The sequence below is a fragment of the Camelus dromedarius genome, chromosome 31 (genome assembly GCF_036321535.1).
Source record: "Camelus dromedarius isolate mCamDro1 chromosome 31, mCamDro1.pat, whole genome shotgun sequence".
NCBI lineage: Eukaryota > Metazoa > Chordata > Mammalia > Artiodactyla > Camelidae > Camelus > Camelus dromedarius.
Genome location: NC_087466.1, coordinates 14,313,680 through 14,329,443, shown reverse-complemented (window position 1 = coordinate 14,329,443; position 15,764 = coordinate 14,313,680). Strand labels below are relative to the sequence as shown.

The following is a 15,764-nucleotide window of genomic DNA, read 5'->3' as shown; positions in this document are numbered from 1 at the left end:
AAAATCAGATCTCATTTGTGCAAAATCCACAGGACTGTTTCATGTGTATTTACTTTTATGTCTAATCTTACACCTAAAAATATGTTTCCTCCTTATCAGTTTGTGTTCTCTCCTCCCTTAATCAGCATGACTTTGTTCGACGAGACCGGCCTATACGTGTCCTCATTGACCTCATACAAAGGACAAAAGATGCTGTTCGTGAGTTGGATAACCTGCAGTACCGGAAAATGAAAAAAATCCTTTTCCAAGAGACACGAAATGGACCCTTGAATGAGTCACAGGAGGATGAAGAAGTAGGTTCAGTTCATTTTAGCTGGTGCTCACGGAGTGCCTACAAAGTAAAAAAGTTCTGGAGTGGGCATCATGAAAAACACTTTTGGAGGTAACAGTGCAATGGATGCTCTCTGCCTTAAGAGACATGCAGACTTGCAGAAGAGACATTCATAAAATAAGTCTTATTATATAAGGCAAAATATGAAAAATGCTATTGAGATATAACACTATGCAGGGGTCCGTAGTGGGGAGAGAATAAGTCATCTGCTGGTGGGGATTAGTGAAGAGGTGGGTAGTTTTTGATGGACAGGCATAGGGCGTTTTAGACCCAGGAAAATGTTGTGCTTTAGGAAGATCATCACAGCAACAGAGTGTAAGATAGATTTGAATGGGTGACATTCTGGATAACAGTCCATGCAAGAGGTAATAAGGGCAATGTCTGTGGGAATGGGGGGAAAGGAACACTTGAGAAACACCATAGAGGTACATTTGTAATACAGTGCTTCTCATTGAAAGTGGCAGTGACAGATGAGGAGGAGTTTATGGTGACTCTGTGATTAGACTATGTCAGACCAAGAACAGAGAAAAAGAACCAAGGAGAAAGAGTAAGTTCAGGATAATTTCAGTTTGGTGCCTATTGAGTTTAAGGTCCTGGCATCCGATGCTACTGACACAGTACACAGAAAGAGTTTTCAAAGGAAAGATGACTTTCTGCTTTCTCATTCAAATAACTTAAGAAGGATTGGTTGAAGGCAAGGATAATGACAGCTGGGACACGTGAATGGAGATGTCGAGCATTTGGTTGTGAAAGACAAATCCAGAACAAAGGAAAGGGTAGCTGGTTTGGGGGTGAAGAGTGTTAAAATGATAATGAGTCGAGGAGTTGAATGTAGAATGAGAAGAGGGCCCATCATGCCATATAAGAAAAGAGAGGCCTAGGAAATAAAGGTGTCACAGATGTTAAGAGAGGACACAGCTTCAAGGAGGGAGCATCCAGTACCATCAGATGCCACAGAACGGTCAAGTTAGGCAAACACCAAAATCAGCGTTTCCTGGGTGTTATGCGTAGGGCCTTCTCGGTGACCTCAGTAAAAGCAGTTTTACAGGAATAGTAGGATGATTACTGTGGGTTGTGGAACAAATGGGAAGTGAGACAGTAGAGACAGCAAAATTTGGTTATTTGAAGATTCATAAATTTAGCCAGGAAGGAAGAGTGACAAAGAGTTGTATGTAGAAAGGTACATAAATATGGGGAATACCTCTTCATAGTTAAATGCAGAGGTGGAAGGAGCCAGGACAGAGGCACTGAAGACAGAGGAAAGAGATGTAGTTAAAGAGTGGATCTCACTATAACTCAATTTAAAAATGTTAAAAAAAAAAAAAAAAAAAAAAGAGTGGATCTCAGGGAGTGCACAGGATAGGAGCATGAGTCTTAGTGCAGGGATTAGCTTCAACAAAAGAAAGGACTCCTCTTCCTCAAAAACTATTTTTTAAAAAAGAGGGTAAGAATGAAGAATGAATTTTAGTTTAGCTTTTTAATATTAAAGAAAATAAAACAAATTTTTTTTTATCAGTAATTATAAAAGTGAAATTCAGAGAGCTGAATTGGGATTTAAAAGTTCTTGATTGCATATATACAAGTGATTCCCTTTAATTGGGAAAATAAGTCTATTAAAAATATAATGTATTATCTACCATTTTAAATTACCCAAATTACCTTTGTCAGTGATTCCTTACATTGCCATAGCTAAGTCACAATTCATTAAAGTTATGTATGTACGGTATGGTTCTTTGAAAATAGGGTTTATTTAGAGCTAAGTTGCTTTAATTATATTATTTAATCTTGTATCAAAAGATATCCCACTGTGATGGGTAAATTATATGTTCTGATTATTTTACCACTTCTCAAATAGTAGTCTTTGGACGAGCAGTGATGAATACCAGTATTATTTAACAGATATATTTAATAAGATTACAGAGGTAAGCATGATGGAATTGCTTGAGGGAGGCAGAATTTAATTACCTGCACCGGACAGTAGAATTAATATCCCTACTTAGATATGAAGTTACTCAGTAATGACTTGCAAAGGAGCATATTGCTTGTCACAACTCTGAAAACTCTTTTCACTCTCTTAGCTTCAAGAGACCACTGCCATGTTTGCAGATATCCTGGAGGTCACCTGTTCAGTAGCCTGCCATCTTTCTCTAGCACCTTGATGTTCCTGAAGGTCTCTTAGAAACCTGCCCTGGTTCCACTTACTGAATAGCAATACGACCATAAGATAGTTGCTTATGACAGGGGAAAGCCCTGGGATAGCAGTATTTGGAACCTTACGACCCATGTCCAGAGGAGCCCCTGGGGAAGGCATGGAAGCGAACTAGAGATGTCTGAAAATGGTGGGGGGAGTAGTGGAGCCCCTACATTAAAAGTTTATCCTTGGAGATTTGGCAGAAAAGCAACTTTGCACTGCAAAATTGAGTGTGCTTAATAACTTAATCAATAGATTGGCACTTTATCTCCAGTCATTTTTTTTTTAACCCGAATGCCCCATTTTTATAGGACAGTGAACATGGAACCAGCCTGCACAGGGAAATGGACAGCCTGGGCAGCAACCATTCCATCCCAAGCATGTCTGTGAGCACAGGCAGCCAGAGCAGCAGTGTGAACAGCATGCAGGAGGTGATGGACGAGAGCAGCTCTGAACTTGTCATGATGCATGATGACGAAAGCACAGTAAATTCCAGCTCCTCTGTTCTGCACAGGAAGGTAGGTGTCCTGGTCCCCTTCACAGCTCTAGGCTTTCCAGTCATAGTGAAGACAGCTCAGGTCACTCAGCATCCAGATATTTTATTTCCCTTTTACGTAGGGGACTCAACCTAGCACTTGATAGTTCTCTTACAGTAGAAAGATGATGAAGGACTGCCCAAGCTGTATCTGTGCCTATTTCTTCATCTTCCTGTCTTGTTACTCTGATGTCTATCAATAAACAAAAATAAATAAATCCATAAATCTCCAAGTCGAAGAAACCTGTAAGTTCCTCTCTAAACCAATAACCTTAATACTACAGACTTTAAAAGCTTTCTGAGTATAACCCATCGATTGTGACCTTTTAGAAGTATGTTCTTTCAGAAGTATGGTTCTTACTGTATAGTCCCAACCAAAGTACTATTTGTTTTAGAACAGTTTCCACTCTTTTCTCTTGTTTCTTGGATTTATTGTTTCTAATTCTTCTAAGACTAGCTCTCTATCAGCTTAATTATTCTGAATTTTGAGTGAGTGATTCTGTTTTTGTTTTGACTTTACTTTTCCAGTTGAAGATCCTCATTTCATACAAGCCTATCATGGTTTATAAGTGGAAATACTTTATAAAACTGAAAAATAATTTTAGAGCTTCTTTCAAAGCAATTTCTATAAGATGAGTATTTCACAGAATTATCAATAATTCTTTGGAGTAATTCCCAAAAGTGTTTTAAGTAACCTTAGGTAAGCAGTCCATAGTGTGGAATTGTAGGAAAGAATCCGTTATAACTTTTTCCTTTTAGGTATATGTGAGTTATGTATGTACTTATTTTAATAAATATCAGTGATTACATTCCAGTTCCAGTAGGAGAGCAAGTTTAAGAATTTTTTTCATGTAGACTATTGGTTGTACATTTTTATTGAGAGGAAAAGAAAATTGAACAGGTAAGGATGAAGGATGGGAGAAAATATGTTGGCGCTCAGTCATGAACAGTGGAGGGATATACATTTATTTTTCTGTACTGATTAACTTATTCATGTATTCAAACATTCATGGAGACCTTTATTATCTGTCAGGAACTATGGTAGGCCCTTTGGATACAGACAAATAAAACAGACATCATACCTTCATGGAGCATATTATCTGTAGGAGAAATTAAGCAAATAATCACACAAGTAACTATATCATATAATTATAAAACTTGCTCTGGGTAAGAGGAGGACTTAATGTAGCCGAGAATAGGGGCAAGTCTCCCCAGTGAAGTGACAGTTAAGCTAAAGCTTCACAGACCAATAAATGTTAGTTAACTTGGGGTGAAAGATGAGGGTGAGTCGGGAAGCAATATGTGCAAAGGCTCTGAGACAAAAGGAACTTTGCTCAAGGAAGAGGGAAAAGATCAGAGAGGTTAGATCTTGGTGAACTATGTGGAAAGTGAATTGAAACTAGAGAGACAGCAAGGACCCAAATTATCAGTAAGTCATAAAAGCATTTTGAAGAGTGGAGTGATATCAGACAGATGCAGAGATCTGCTAAGAGTTCAGCATTGTCACCTGGCCTTCTTTGAACTTGGGCAAGTGATCGAGTATTTGAAAGGCAGAAAAGTTTTCACTGGGCTCTCTTTTTGGAAGGAGCTATCATAGATTCTGATAGATATGGGCTTTTTCCTTTCTGTTACCTCTGGACCTCCATGGGGACAGACAGCAAAAGAGAAGGAATTCTGTTGAATCTCTAGGACCTCTCAAATGAGCACCTGGAATTAGAAGAAAGATACTACTGGCCTAATCCACAAGAAAGAGCACCCTAGTCTTGAACCCATTGGTGGTTTTAATTTTAATCTCTGAATACTAGTATAGAACTTTCTTGTAATAATATGGGTCTTCCAATACTTTTTTTCTCCTTGGTATAATCACTTAAGACTAGATGATAATTTATATTCTGAAATAGAAGGTAATTGTATTTGATATGCAAAAAATATTTGTCAGGAAATTTTAAGTTCTAAAATGTATTTCTAATTTATTATTAAATATGTAGAGGAAATGTGATGGAAAACATTGAAAAGCATTTGCAAATAAAACTTTGAGTTAACCTCAAAATATAAGCAAGCTAATCAAAAAATATCAACAGAGTAAAAAGGCAACCCACAGAATAGGAATAAATATTTGCAAATCATATATCTTATAAAGGATTAATATCTGGAATATATAGAGAACTTCTGAAACTCAACAACCACAAAAAAAAACCTGAATCAAAAATGAGCAAAGGACTTGAATCAACATTTCTCCAAAGAAGGTACACAAATGGCCAATAAGCACACGAAAAGATGCTCAACATTGTTAATCATTAGGGAAATCCAAATCAAAACTACAATGAGATACCACTTCATACATACTAGGATGGCTGTTATCAAAAAACCAGAAGGTGTGGGGTGTGGTATAGCTTAGTTGTAAAGTATGTGCTTGGTGTGTACAAGGTTCTCAGTTCAATCCCCAGTGTCTCTGTTAAGGATGAAAAAAAAACCAGACTATAACAACTGTTGGTGAGGATATGGAGATATCAGAACCCTAGTATGCTGTTGGTAGGAATGTAAAATGGTGCAGCTACTGTGGAAAATGGTATGGTGATTCCTTAAAAAATTAAAAATAGAAGTACTATAAGATCTAGCAATTCCACTTCTATATATATGTCTGAAAGAATTGAAAGCAGGATCTCAAAGATATTTTTTTTTACACTCATGTTCATAGCAACCTTATTCACAACAGCCAAGAAGTGAAAGCAATGCAAATGCCCATTGATGGATGGATGAATAAACAAAATGTGGTCTATACGTACAGTGGAATATTATTCAGTCTTTAAAAGGAAGGAAATTCTGAAATATGCTACAATATAGGTGAACCATGGAGACATGCTAAGTGAAATATGCCAGTCACAGAAAGAGAAATACTGTGTGACTCCACTTATACGAGGCCCTTAGGGTAGTCAAAATCATAGACAGAAAGTAGAATGGTGGTTACTAGGGATTGGGGGAGGGGATAAATGCAGAGTTGTTATTTAATGGGTCTAGAGCTTCAGTTTACAAGGAGAAAAGAGTTATGGGAATGGATGGTGGTAATGGTTACACAACATTGTAAGTATATTAGCACTGAACTGTACACTTAAAAATAATTAGGATGGTAACTTTATGTGTATTTTAACCATAATAAAAAAGGAAAAAGAATATAAGCAGGCTAGAAAAATAGAATATATTATATATTAAAACTTAGTGTTAAATAATTGTATCTCTTCATTCAAACCTATTTATGTCCCATACCTGAGCTTAAAAGTATATTATCTTCAAATACAATAGAAATAAATTATTTGGAAGCTTAATATTTGTTGGTTTACTTAAATTCCTAAGTTTCCAACTTGGGAACATAAATGAAATAGAATCTTAAGGTCTCAGTAGAAATCTAGTTTTGTATAGTGGACTATAGGAATGAGGAAACTAAAGTACTGTCTGCCACTGTTAGTTTTCTTTTAATTTGGACAAGTCACAAACCTCTCCGGTCCTCAGTTTTTCCATCTGTAAAATTAGAAGTTGATCTGAATGATTTCCAAGATCCCGTCCAGCTCTAAAATTTTGTGTTTCTATTCCTGTAATTTTAAAAAGAGCTACTCTCTAATGTGACTTTCAAGCTGTTTTGTAAAGAGGTGCCTCAGGACCAAGCCTCATCCACCTCACTCGAGACAAGTCTACCTTTATCTCTTACATTATGTATTTGGATTTCACTTGAAGGGTTTTTTTTTTTTTTTTCTTTGTTGTTTCCCTAAAAGCCACTAGCCTGGTAATTCCCTTCTTCGTGCAGATAGGTGGTAGCTACACCGTATTACATGTAGGTGCAGGTAACACGTTGCAGTTCGGATTCTCCAGGAAGCAGAGCTGAGATGGCTTAGCATGGGAGATTTTTTGTTTTTTGTTTTTAATTAGGAAATTCCTTTAGGGTCAACCCCTGTGGAAGGGAAGAGAAAGAAGCAGCATTGGGTAGAGGGCAAAATTGAACTGAGATGGAGGTCCAATGGCAGCCTCAACCAACCCCTCAGGGAGCTCTGGAGCTAAAAGAGTCCTTCAGAGTTGTCCATACTGAGCCAGGTCAGTCGTTGCATAGGTGAAACCCAGGAAGAGTGTGAACTTGGACAAGGCTGTTCTCGATAGGGCAGCCCTGAGAACTGACAGTCAAAGATGATTGCCAACAGCAGCTCCTTCCTTAAAGGGGGACTCTGGGTAGTGCATTGTTGGGTCTATCATAATTTGTGACCACGAAGATTATTTTAGAGAAAAAGCAGTCAATATTGTTTTAGGAAACACTTTCCAGTTTTATATTTCCAGAATCTTAGAGAAAGCTATATATATCAGTAAATTATCATATTATAAATAATGTTCTACCCATTATCTCATTATTCTATTTTATTTTATTTTTAATACTTGTCACTATCCAAAACTTTATTATGTACTAATTTGTGTAATTTTTTCATGAGTAGAATATAAATTTCATCATGGATAAGGCTATGCCTACCTTGTCCTGCACTGTATCTCAGCACCTAAAACAGTGCCTGGCACAGCATGGGCTCTCAGTAAATAGCTGTGGAATGAATGAATGAACAAACAGAAAATACACAGTGAATGAATTAATTACCAGACACCATGCTATTTTGGTTCATTGAACATATAGATTTAAAAGGGTCAAATAATCTTAAATATTATCTTTATGATTTGAAAGACTTAAATGAATAGATTTTCTCCAATGATGGTACTCTAGACAATAAGAACATGCTCAATAAATATCAAAATATAAAAATAGGGGTGGGGAAGTTTTTGTTCCTCACCCTTGATTGTTACAATCCAGATTACAGATATATCCTAAATTAGTCAAATCATATATATGAACAGATGACCATTTTATGTAGGAAGTAAACTTACTTTTAAAGGCCGTGTTTAACTAGTAGGAGCGTGACTTGCAGTTACCTGTTCTGCATCCAGAATAAAGATGCCCTGATTTTAGGACAGTTCTGTCACAGATAAAGCCCCCAAAATGTAAAGGAGACGCTGAAAATTTTCCTTTAACATCAGAATTTCAGGTTACTTTTTCTCCAGTCTTTGCCTCTACTCTGGTCTATCCCAGGCACTGAAGGTATCCTAATCTAATCTTCCTTTTGAGCAAGAATGATTTGATAAGACAGAAGGTATATTCTGACAAAATAAACTTAAAGCACTTATTTCTTTTCCCCTTGCTAGTGTTGCCACACTGCTTTTTCCAACAACAAGAATATTCACCACATCTCTGGACTGTTAGCTGCTCAAGGACATCTCTTTTCACATGCCCCCTAGCCTGGTGTCTGTCACATAGTAAGCACTCAATAAATGTTCAATGAAGATGAACTTTTATAGGACACAACTTTACACCTCAATTCTTGATTATTCACAAATGAGTCCCAGGGCAAACTCTTAATCCAGATTAGTTTTTTTTTTTTTTGTGGTCACCTAGCCTGCCTCTAAGCTTCCACTCTACCATTGTGTACTTAGCAGTAGCAAACAGATTTTAGTATCATCCGAAGCAACAAAGTATTTTAATTTGTCAGTTAAAAGATATAGTTTTATCTTGTTAAAGTCTAAAATCAGTTATCTTTGCTTGCTGCTGCCTTCTATTAATACAGATCACAAGACTTTAATATATTAAAACTATTTGTTCATTAATCAACTTGTTATTTTCAGTTTACCTAATGAACTCTAGTCATCATGGCCTCTTTTTAGAGACTATTTTTAAAAACCATTCTATCCTAACTCCTAAAGCTTTACTTGGCCCTTCCTAATAGTCAATGTTAGCGAGGTTCCCCCCACCCCCCACATCTTTTTAAAAAGAACAACTTTACCATTTTCATGGGAGAAAAAAGAGCAATGTCCTTGAGGGGATAGGATGTTCTAGTTTAATTTTCACTTGCTTCAGTGGCCTTTCCTATTTTTGCTGAAGAGAGGAGCAGGTTCTTTGACTCTTCCACTCACATTGGGCAAAGTAAAAGTAAATTAACATATGAAGGTAATGTTAATGTTCCTTAAACAGTAGTCACACTGACCACCTCGCTATAGTGACAGCTTTATCCTCAGCATCCTGCTGGTTGATTTTTCTCCCTGATAAGCTATCCTTCCAGGTGAAGAGACCCTTTTCCATCTTCTCCCCTTCCTGTAGCCCCAGCTTTTGATAGCTGCACCTGCTTAGGCAATAATTTAATAATTTTAAAATGAACAAAACAAAAGAGATAGTAGGTTTGCTGATCCCTTCTCCACAGCGTGAGAAGTATGGGAATCTATAAAAAGGCTTCTTGTCACCAGAAAAAAAGCCATTTTTAGATCCCCTCCCTCCCTCCACGTAAAGAGGTGCTTGTGTGTGCATGTCACTATTTTATGACTTCCTTAGAGTACAGAGTGGCAGGTTTTTTATGAAATACAAATTCAAATTCTGTTAAATAATAAAGGAGAAAATGTCATTTTCTCACAATCTCCTCAGACCTATACTCTGGAGCTTATTTATTCAGCAAATATTTACTGAATGCCTACAAAGTGTCAAGCACGGTGCTAGGTGCTAGGGAGACTGAGATTTTTCAGACCACATTCACTGTGCCTTCAAAAAGCTCACAGTCTCATGCACAGACAGACAAGTGTAAGCAGGAGGAAGGGTGTGATAAAGGTATACCCAAAACAGAACAGAGTCCAGTGGAGTGGCTTCTGAGGTTAATCTCAAGTTAATCTAGAAACTTTAAACTAATGACCACACCATGAATCTTCATTTCAAAGCATAAATAGTAGGATATTTAGGGGGAAACTTCTAAATAAAGAGTAAAGCCCCTTTCCCAGGGTGTAATAGTAAGATTTGTGTCTCTTGCTTCACATACTTCACTATGTTGTATAAAGTTCAATTATTTTTACTAAAGGATTTTTTGAGGGGAGGGTAGTTAGGTTTGTTTGTTTATTATTTTTTATTTAATGGAGATACTGGGGATTAAATCCATGACATCGTGCATGCTAAGCATGTGCTCTACCACTGAGCTATACCCTTCCCTACAATTTTTTTTTTTTACTAAAAGTTTTGAGCAAACATTATGACAACTTTTTTTTTTAATCTCAGGAAGTTTCATTTTTTGCAATGAAAGAACATTATAAATGTATCAGATGAACACAGATTTACTTAAAACTGGTCCCCAATACATACTGGTTTTTCAAAAAGCTGTTTTGTTTGTTCCTGGATGATAATGTTTTAAAGATAAATTATAAACTAGTCATATATTTTGTCTTGGTAAGCAGGACATGGTATTTGTTCTTAATCTTCTAGAATCATTCTTCAGCATCAAAGATGTTGGCCCTCTCATCATCATTTGTAAATAACACGCAGCAGTGCTTAACTGCATAAAATAGCAAATTGACCCTTTCCATTAACAATCTTAAAATGTGTTCAGTTTAGAAATTCTGGGAGCCAGGTATAATCATTTTCAAAAGGACTGCTACTTAAAGGGTCCAGTGTAACCAACAGGCAAAATACCCAGTAAAGCTGATAGTTTAATTTGTTCTTAACTTGCTTCTCAAGTCACATTCCTCTTATTTTAAAATTGCTTTAAGTTGTCTGCAGAGTTTTGAACTTGTTTTAAGCAGTGGTGTTGAATATCTTAAAATTTATTTCCCTATGCACATGAAGTGGCTATCCACTGTTAGACTAATTTTGCCTTTTTTGTGGTCCCTTGTGGTATACTATTTGAAGACTTTTTGTGTTGGTAATCTCTGTTACAAAGCTGCTACAGAAACTAAGAATTCTTTTTTAAAAGTTAAAAATATTGGGAGGAGTAGCAAAGAGTTCTACTGTGAGCATTATTTATTATACTTAAAATAGATTAAAATTTTGGACCTATTCTTCAGACTAACTTCTAAAATAGCATTATTTTTTAAATATACCTTAATGGGTTATTTAATTAGCTACGTATCAACTTAAATAAATATGACTACACATTTTAATTTTTTCAGGGTGTTTTATATCCTTGAGTATAAAAATTTAGCAAATATAATGTGACTTTTAATTTGATAAGCAGGGTCCTAACCTACAAGTGTTAATTTTTATCTGAGAGAAAACAAATATTAAAGTTACGCATATTTGCACATGAATTTGTTTTGTTTTATTCTGTTATATGAATAGTGTGGATTTTGGAGTCCTAGTTAACTTTGTAAATCAAGTTTTACAATTTGAAACTGAGCTGCTGCCACAGCATTCGAGAGCTCCCTCTCAGCAAGTGTACTTAATGTTGTCTAATACTCACCAAAACTGTGACCTATAAAACCACAGGCCTCTACCTAGTCTGTCTCTTCTGATTACTGACATTTAGAAGCTTCTTGCTTTTCTGGGATTATAATGTTAAGTAAGACCCATGTTGGAGATAACATAATTTAGTAATAAATATTCAGCAATATGATTGGTATTAGATCCCAGTGCCTTCCTCTCTAGAACCTTAAATCTAGTGCATAAATCTAGTCCCATACCTAATCTCTCTTTGCCTGGTAAAATAAGAGTTTATATTTCCCTGGAAATAATGTGGAAAAATTTTAATTGACTTATTGAGTATTTTTTAATAAACTTCAAAAATACAGGTTGAGATGCATTCTTAACCTATAGTGCTATCTAATAGAACTTTCTGTGATGATGGAAATGAACCAAACCTACACTATTCAGTATGGCAGCCATAGTGGCTATCTTGAAACATAACTGGTGTGACTTAGAAACTGAATTTTACATGTTATTTAAATAAAATATCCATGTGGCTAATGGCTATCTTATTGGACAGCACAGCAATAGAACACCCCTTGAATTTGGTAAGTATGCCTTCAGTGGTGTTAAAGGTGTCTTCATTATTTGAAAGCAAAATAGACCACAGTGCAGTAAAAAAAAAAAAAAAAAAAAAAAAAAAAACTCTAAACATAGATGTAATGCTACATACCTTCCCAACATTCTGAAGCATTGTAATTTTATAAAAGGAAAAAGAAAATCAGCCCAGTAATGAATTTAATCATGGCTCTTGGCTTTTACATAAAAACTGGGATATAAAATTTAATTTTCCTCAAGGAGTATATGTTTTGACTTTTCAAAATTTTAGACTATATAATAAGATTTTGTATTTTTTAAATCTCTTTAATTTTGTTATCTGATGAAGGAAAGAGCAATTATAAAAAATTTCAAATAATCATGGACAAAATGCAAAACTGACTTCTCACCATGGTTTCTCCTAAAACCCTAGGGCAATAAGAGAATCAATTTCTCCTTCCCTATCCTGAACATGTACTATTTTAAAATCCCCCATGGTTGTACATGTTTTAGAGCTATTAATTTTTATAGTATCTTTTTTTCTGAAGGGATAGAGCTTCTTACTGACTGACCACTCTGTCTTTTCTAGAGCAAAGCATCACCCTTTGAAAGCATTTTCCCCTTTAAAAGTCCTTTCAATTGCATTTAAGAAACATCCATTATCATCCTTCCAGGGAATGTTATTTTTCACTGGGCGTTACAACAAGATTAATCATCTTTGCCTATCAAGAAGCACAGAATTATTAAATCAGTCAAGGACGTTAAATTCCAGCTTTACTCACTCTGGTGACTGTACGGAGACTGAGTTGAGGAAGAATTTGTGAAAGTATCGTTTGGTTAAAATTGTATGCCTGTCTCTTTAAATCTAAAAAAAAAATCCTTTCAGAAGCTGTAGAGAGAAGGTGCTAGAACTGTGTACGATCATGACTGGAAAGCAGGATCCCTCAGTGACTGCCGAATCTTCCCAGCACAAGACAGAGAGGCAGTTCAGCACAAGCCTACACTGATTCTAGGCAGAACGATGATCCTACCAAACAGATCTCAAATAAAATTAAATTGAGAAAGCAGATCTTTCAAGGGAATGAGGCGGAGGCTCGCTTTTATGTTAAAAGCCACCAGCATCCTCCTTGCTAGACATGGACATGACATTTTTAAAGGAATTATTTGGTTACAGCGTTTTAAGCAAACTGTTCTAAGGAGTCTGTACATTGCCTTGTTTTTTCTATTCTTTTTTTCTTTTGCATATATGTAATTCTGGAGGTAAAGAAAAAGCCTGCCAGGGATTCAGAAGGCATCCCACTAGCGATCAGCTGACATTCCTAACTGAAGGCTGCAATGTGTTGCTTATTCATTTTGTACCGTGGGAGCTGCGGGGACTAGCAGAGAGCTAAACTATGCATTTCAAACAGCAGTGCTTGTGCAGAAAGAGGGGTGAGAGAGAGGCAGCCGGCGAGGAAAGAGCACAGCTGGACTTTCTCCTTGTTTTTATCCATTTCTGCAGGATCATGTATTCATAAGGGATGAGGCGGGCCACGGCGATCCCAGGCCTGAGCCGCGGCCTACCCAGTCAGTTCAGAGCCAGGCCCTCCACTACCGGAACAGAGAGCGCTTTGCCACGATCAAATCAGCATCTTTGGTAAGCAAACACCCCTCTACCCACCTTCCCTTCCTTCCCCTCCTCCCCATCTGGCAGCCTCTCGCCCTCCCTGAGCCTCTCTCGGCTTCATGGATGGGAGGAAAGGAGTCAAGAATGTTTTCTCCCTCCTAATAATTTTATTCATTTTAGAAAAAATCTGTTGGCATAGCAACCTGATCTCAGATATTTTAGCATTGTCTCCGGCATGGGAAAAAAAACCCTTTGTGTGTGTGTGTGTGTGTGTGTGTGTCTGTGTGTGTGTATTTATATATGCTGTATGTGCAAAATAAAAGGCCTTTGAGATGAAGTTGCTAATCTATCCAATTTTGTAAAAGCTATTTGTCTTTTCATTGAAATATTCATGCTAAAAATATTTTAAAGGTATTTGATGTATGTGTATGCAGGGCACTATGCTTCTTTTTGTATAGGTGCATGTGTGTGTCTGTAATGTGTATACCCACATCAAAAGATAAAACACAATTTAAAAAAAAATATGGTTTCTGGCTAATGTATATAATTGTAGGAAATAAGATACTTGCTTCCCAGGAATGGATTGCTGGTTCGTTCTGGTTCATTCATTTATTTATTGCAACAATGGTAGTGGCTGCACTTCCCCATTTAACCCCTGAAGAATTTTCCTGGCACCAATAAAGCAAGAGGGGCTTTGTAGGAGAGGGGAGGGATGGTTGTGGAAGAAAAGATACTGTAGGAACCTTCAGCATTTTTACTATTGCAAATGTGATTGCTGGATGCCCTTGTAGTAGCAAAAGGGGTGTGTACTGGAAGAGTTAGTTTTCATGCCTCCTCCCCTTGGCCCCCGACGCGTGCGCGTGCGCACTCACACTCACACACTCACACACACACACACACACACACTCACATCGTTTCATCCTTGGCACTCTTAACTCTTTTTAATCTTTTGCTTCCGAATATCACTTCTCAGCCAAAAAAATTATTGAAATATTAGTTGTTGTGCCCAGATTGATGCTGGAAGTCACATGGGCAGGAAGAGTTAGTGTACACTGCCTGGCTGTTACATTTAGAACCTGTGATGACATCATCCAAGGCCGACCCAGAAATGATTCTTTTCCTTGTCCTATTTTTTAAATCTGATTTCCACTTTTATCTCTCAAGTGTTTTAAAGGCTTTTCAGTTAGTTACCTTTGGGACTGATAATGGGTTATAATTTTTAAAAACCCAAATAGAAAGAAAATGGAAGTTAAAGCACCTACATATTGCTATGCCTACTGCTGTCTAAAAGCAAGCAATTTAATTTAGATGGCTTATAAATCAGCCTGCCTTTAAGGTCCTTTGTATAGAAGTTTCTTGTTGTCTCTTCAGTGGGCAATTTTTCATTTTAAATGCATGCCATACTGTGTAATGGAGGTCTTAAAATGTCCACTATGTATTTGCTAATGATTGTTAAGCACCTACAAAACATGCTTTTGAATCTAAATAAAGCATCATGAAATTACTGAACAGTAAATATCTTCATACCATGGTATCTGACAAAAAAAGAAATATGGTATTTGGGAAATACTACTACTTACCCCTGACTCTTGTGAGACTTGCACCTTTATCCAGACCTGTGCATGCTGAAGTGAGAGGAGAAATGCTGAACCACCACTGAGAATCAGAGCACCATAAGCAGGTTTTAAATGTGAAGCAGATATTGTACCAAGCGGGCTTTCCAAACCCTCTGGGACGGGTTCTCTTCTCTTCTCACTTGCCACACCCTCATTCCCACATCATATATTCATGACCTCTCCTGCCTCCCAGGAAGATCACTACTGCCATCCCAGAATGATCTCACGCTCCCATTTGTGAACTCACCCAGGGCCACCCTGTGTGCATCTCAGCCATCACAGTCTCCCTTTCTGTGGATGATGAAAGCTGCTTCCCTACTAGGCTATCTCAGGGCTATGGGCAAAGACCTCAGGAGCCCCTCGGAATCCTGCAGGCTTCACAGTGCACATCCAGGGAACGCTGGGATCAGTCTCTCTGATGGACTTTGGATTTGCTAAAAGGCCCTCCCCCACCTATATTAAGTTAAAAACAGAGTCGCAATAGGCTGTTGCTATAGCCACAAAATAAGTTGTTTCATGTGTAAAATCTCCAAATGTGATGCTTTGGGAGTCACGGTGGGATTGATGCAAGCTTGTCAGAGTTTAATGGTTTTTGTATTTGATGGTTTTTAGAGAGAAAAAAAGTTAAAAGGAAAAGTGATGTGGTGGTATGCCGTTT

The 15,764-nt window shown here is 37.1% G+C and overlaps 1 protein-coding gene across 3 annotated transcripts in view; it reads left to right on the top strand.

The window, feature by feature from the left end:
* TAOK3 (TAO kinase 3) overlaps positions 1–15,764 on the top strand; it is a 144,424-nt gene that overhangs the window by 101,037 nt on the left and 27,623 nt on the right. For all 3 annotated transcript variants that reach the window (XM_031442819.2, XM_064481177.1, XM_031442820.2), the window contains exons 12-14: positions 126–293; positions 2,834–3,040; positions 13,386–13,520. In XM_031442819.2, the coding sequence (XP_031298679.1) occupies positions 126–293; positions 2,834–3,040; positions 13,386–13,520 (510 nt within the window). The remainder of the gene's footprint in view (positions 1–125; positions 294–2,833; positions 3,041–13,385; positions 13,521–15,764) is intronic.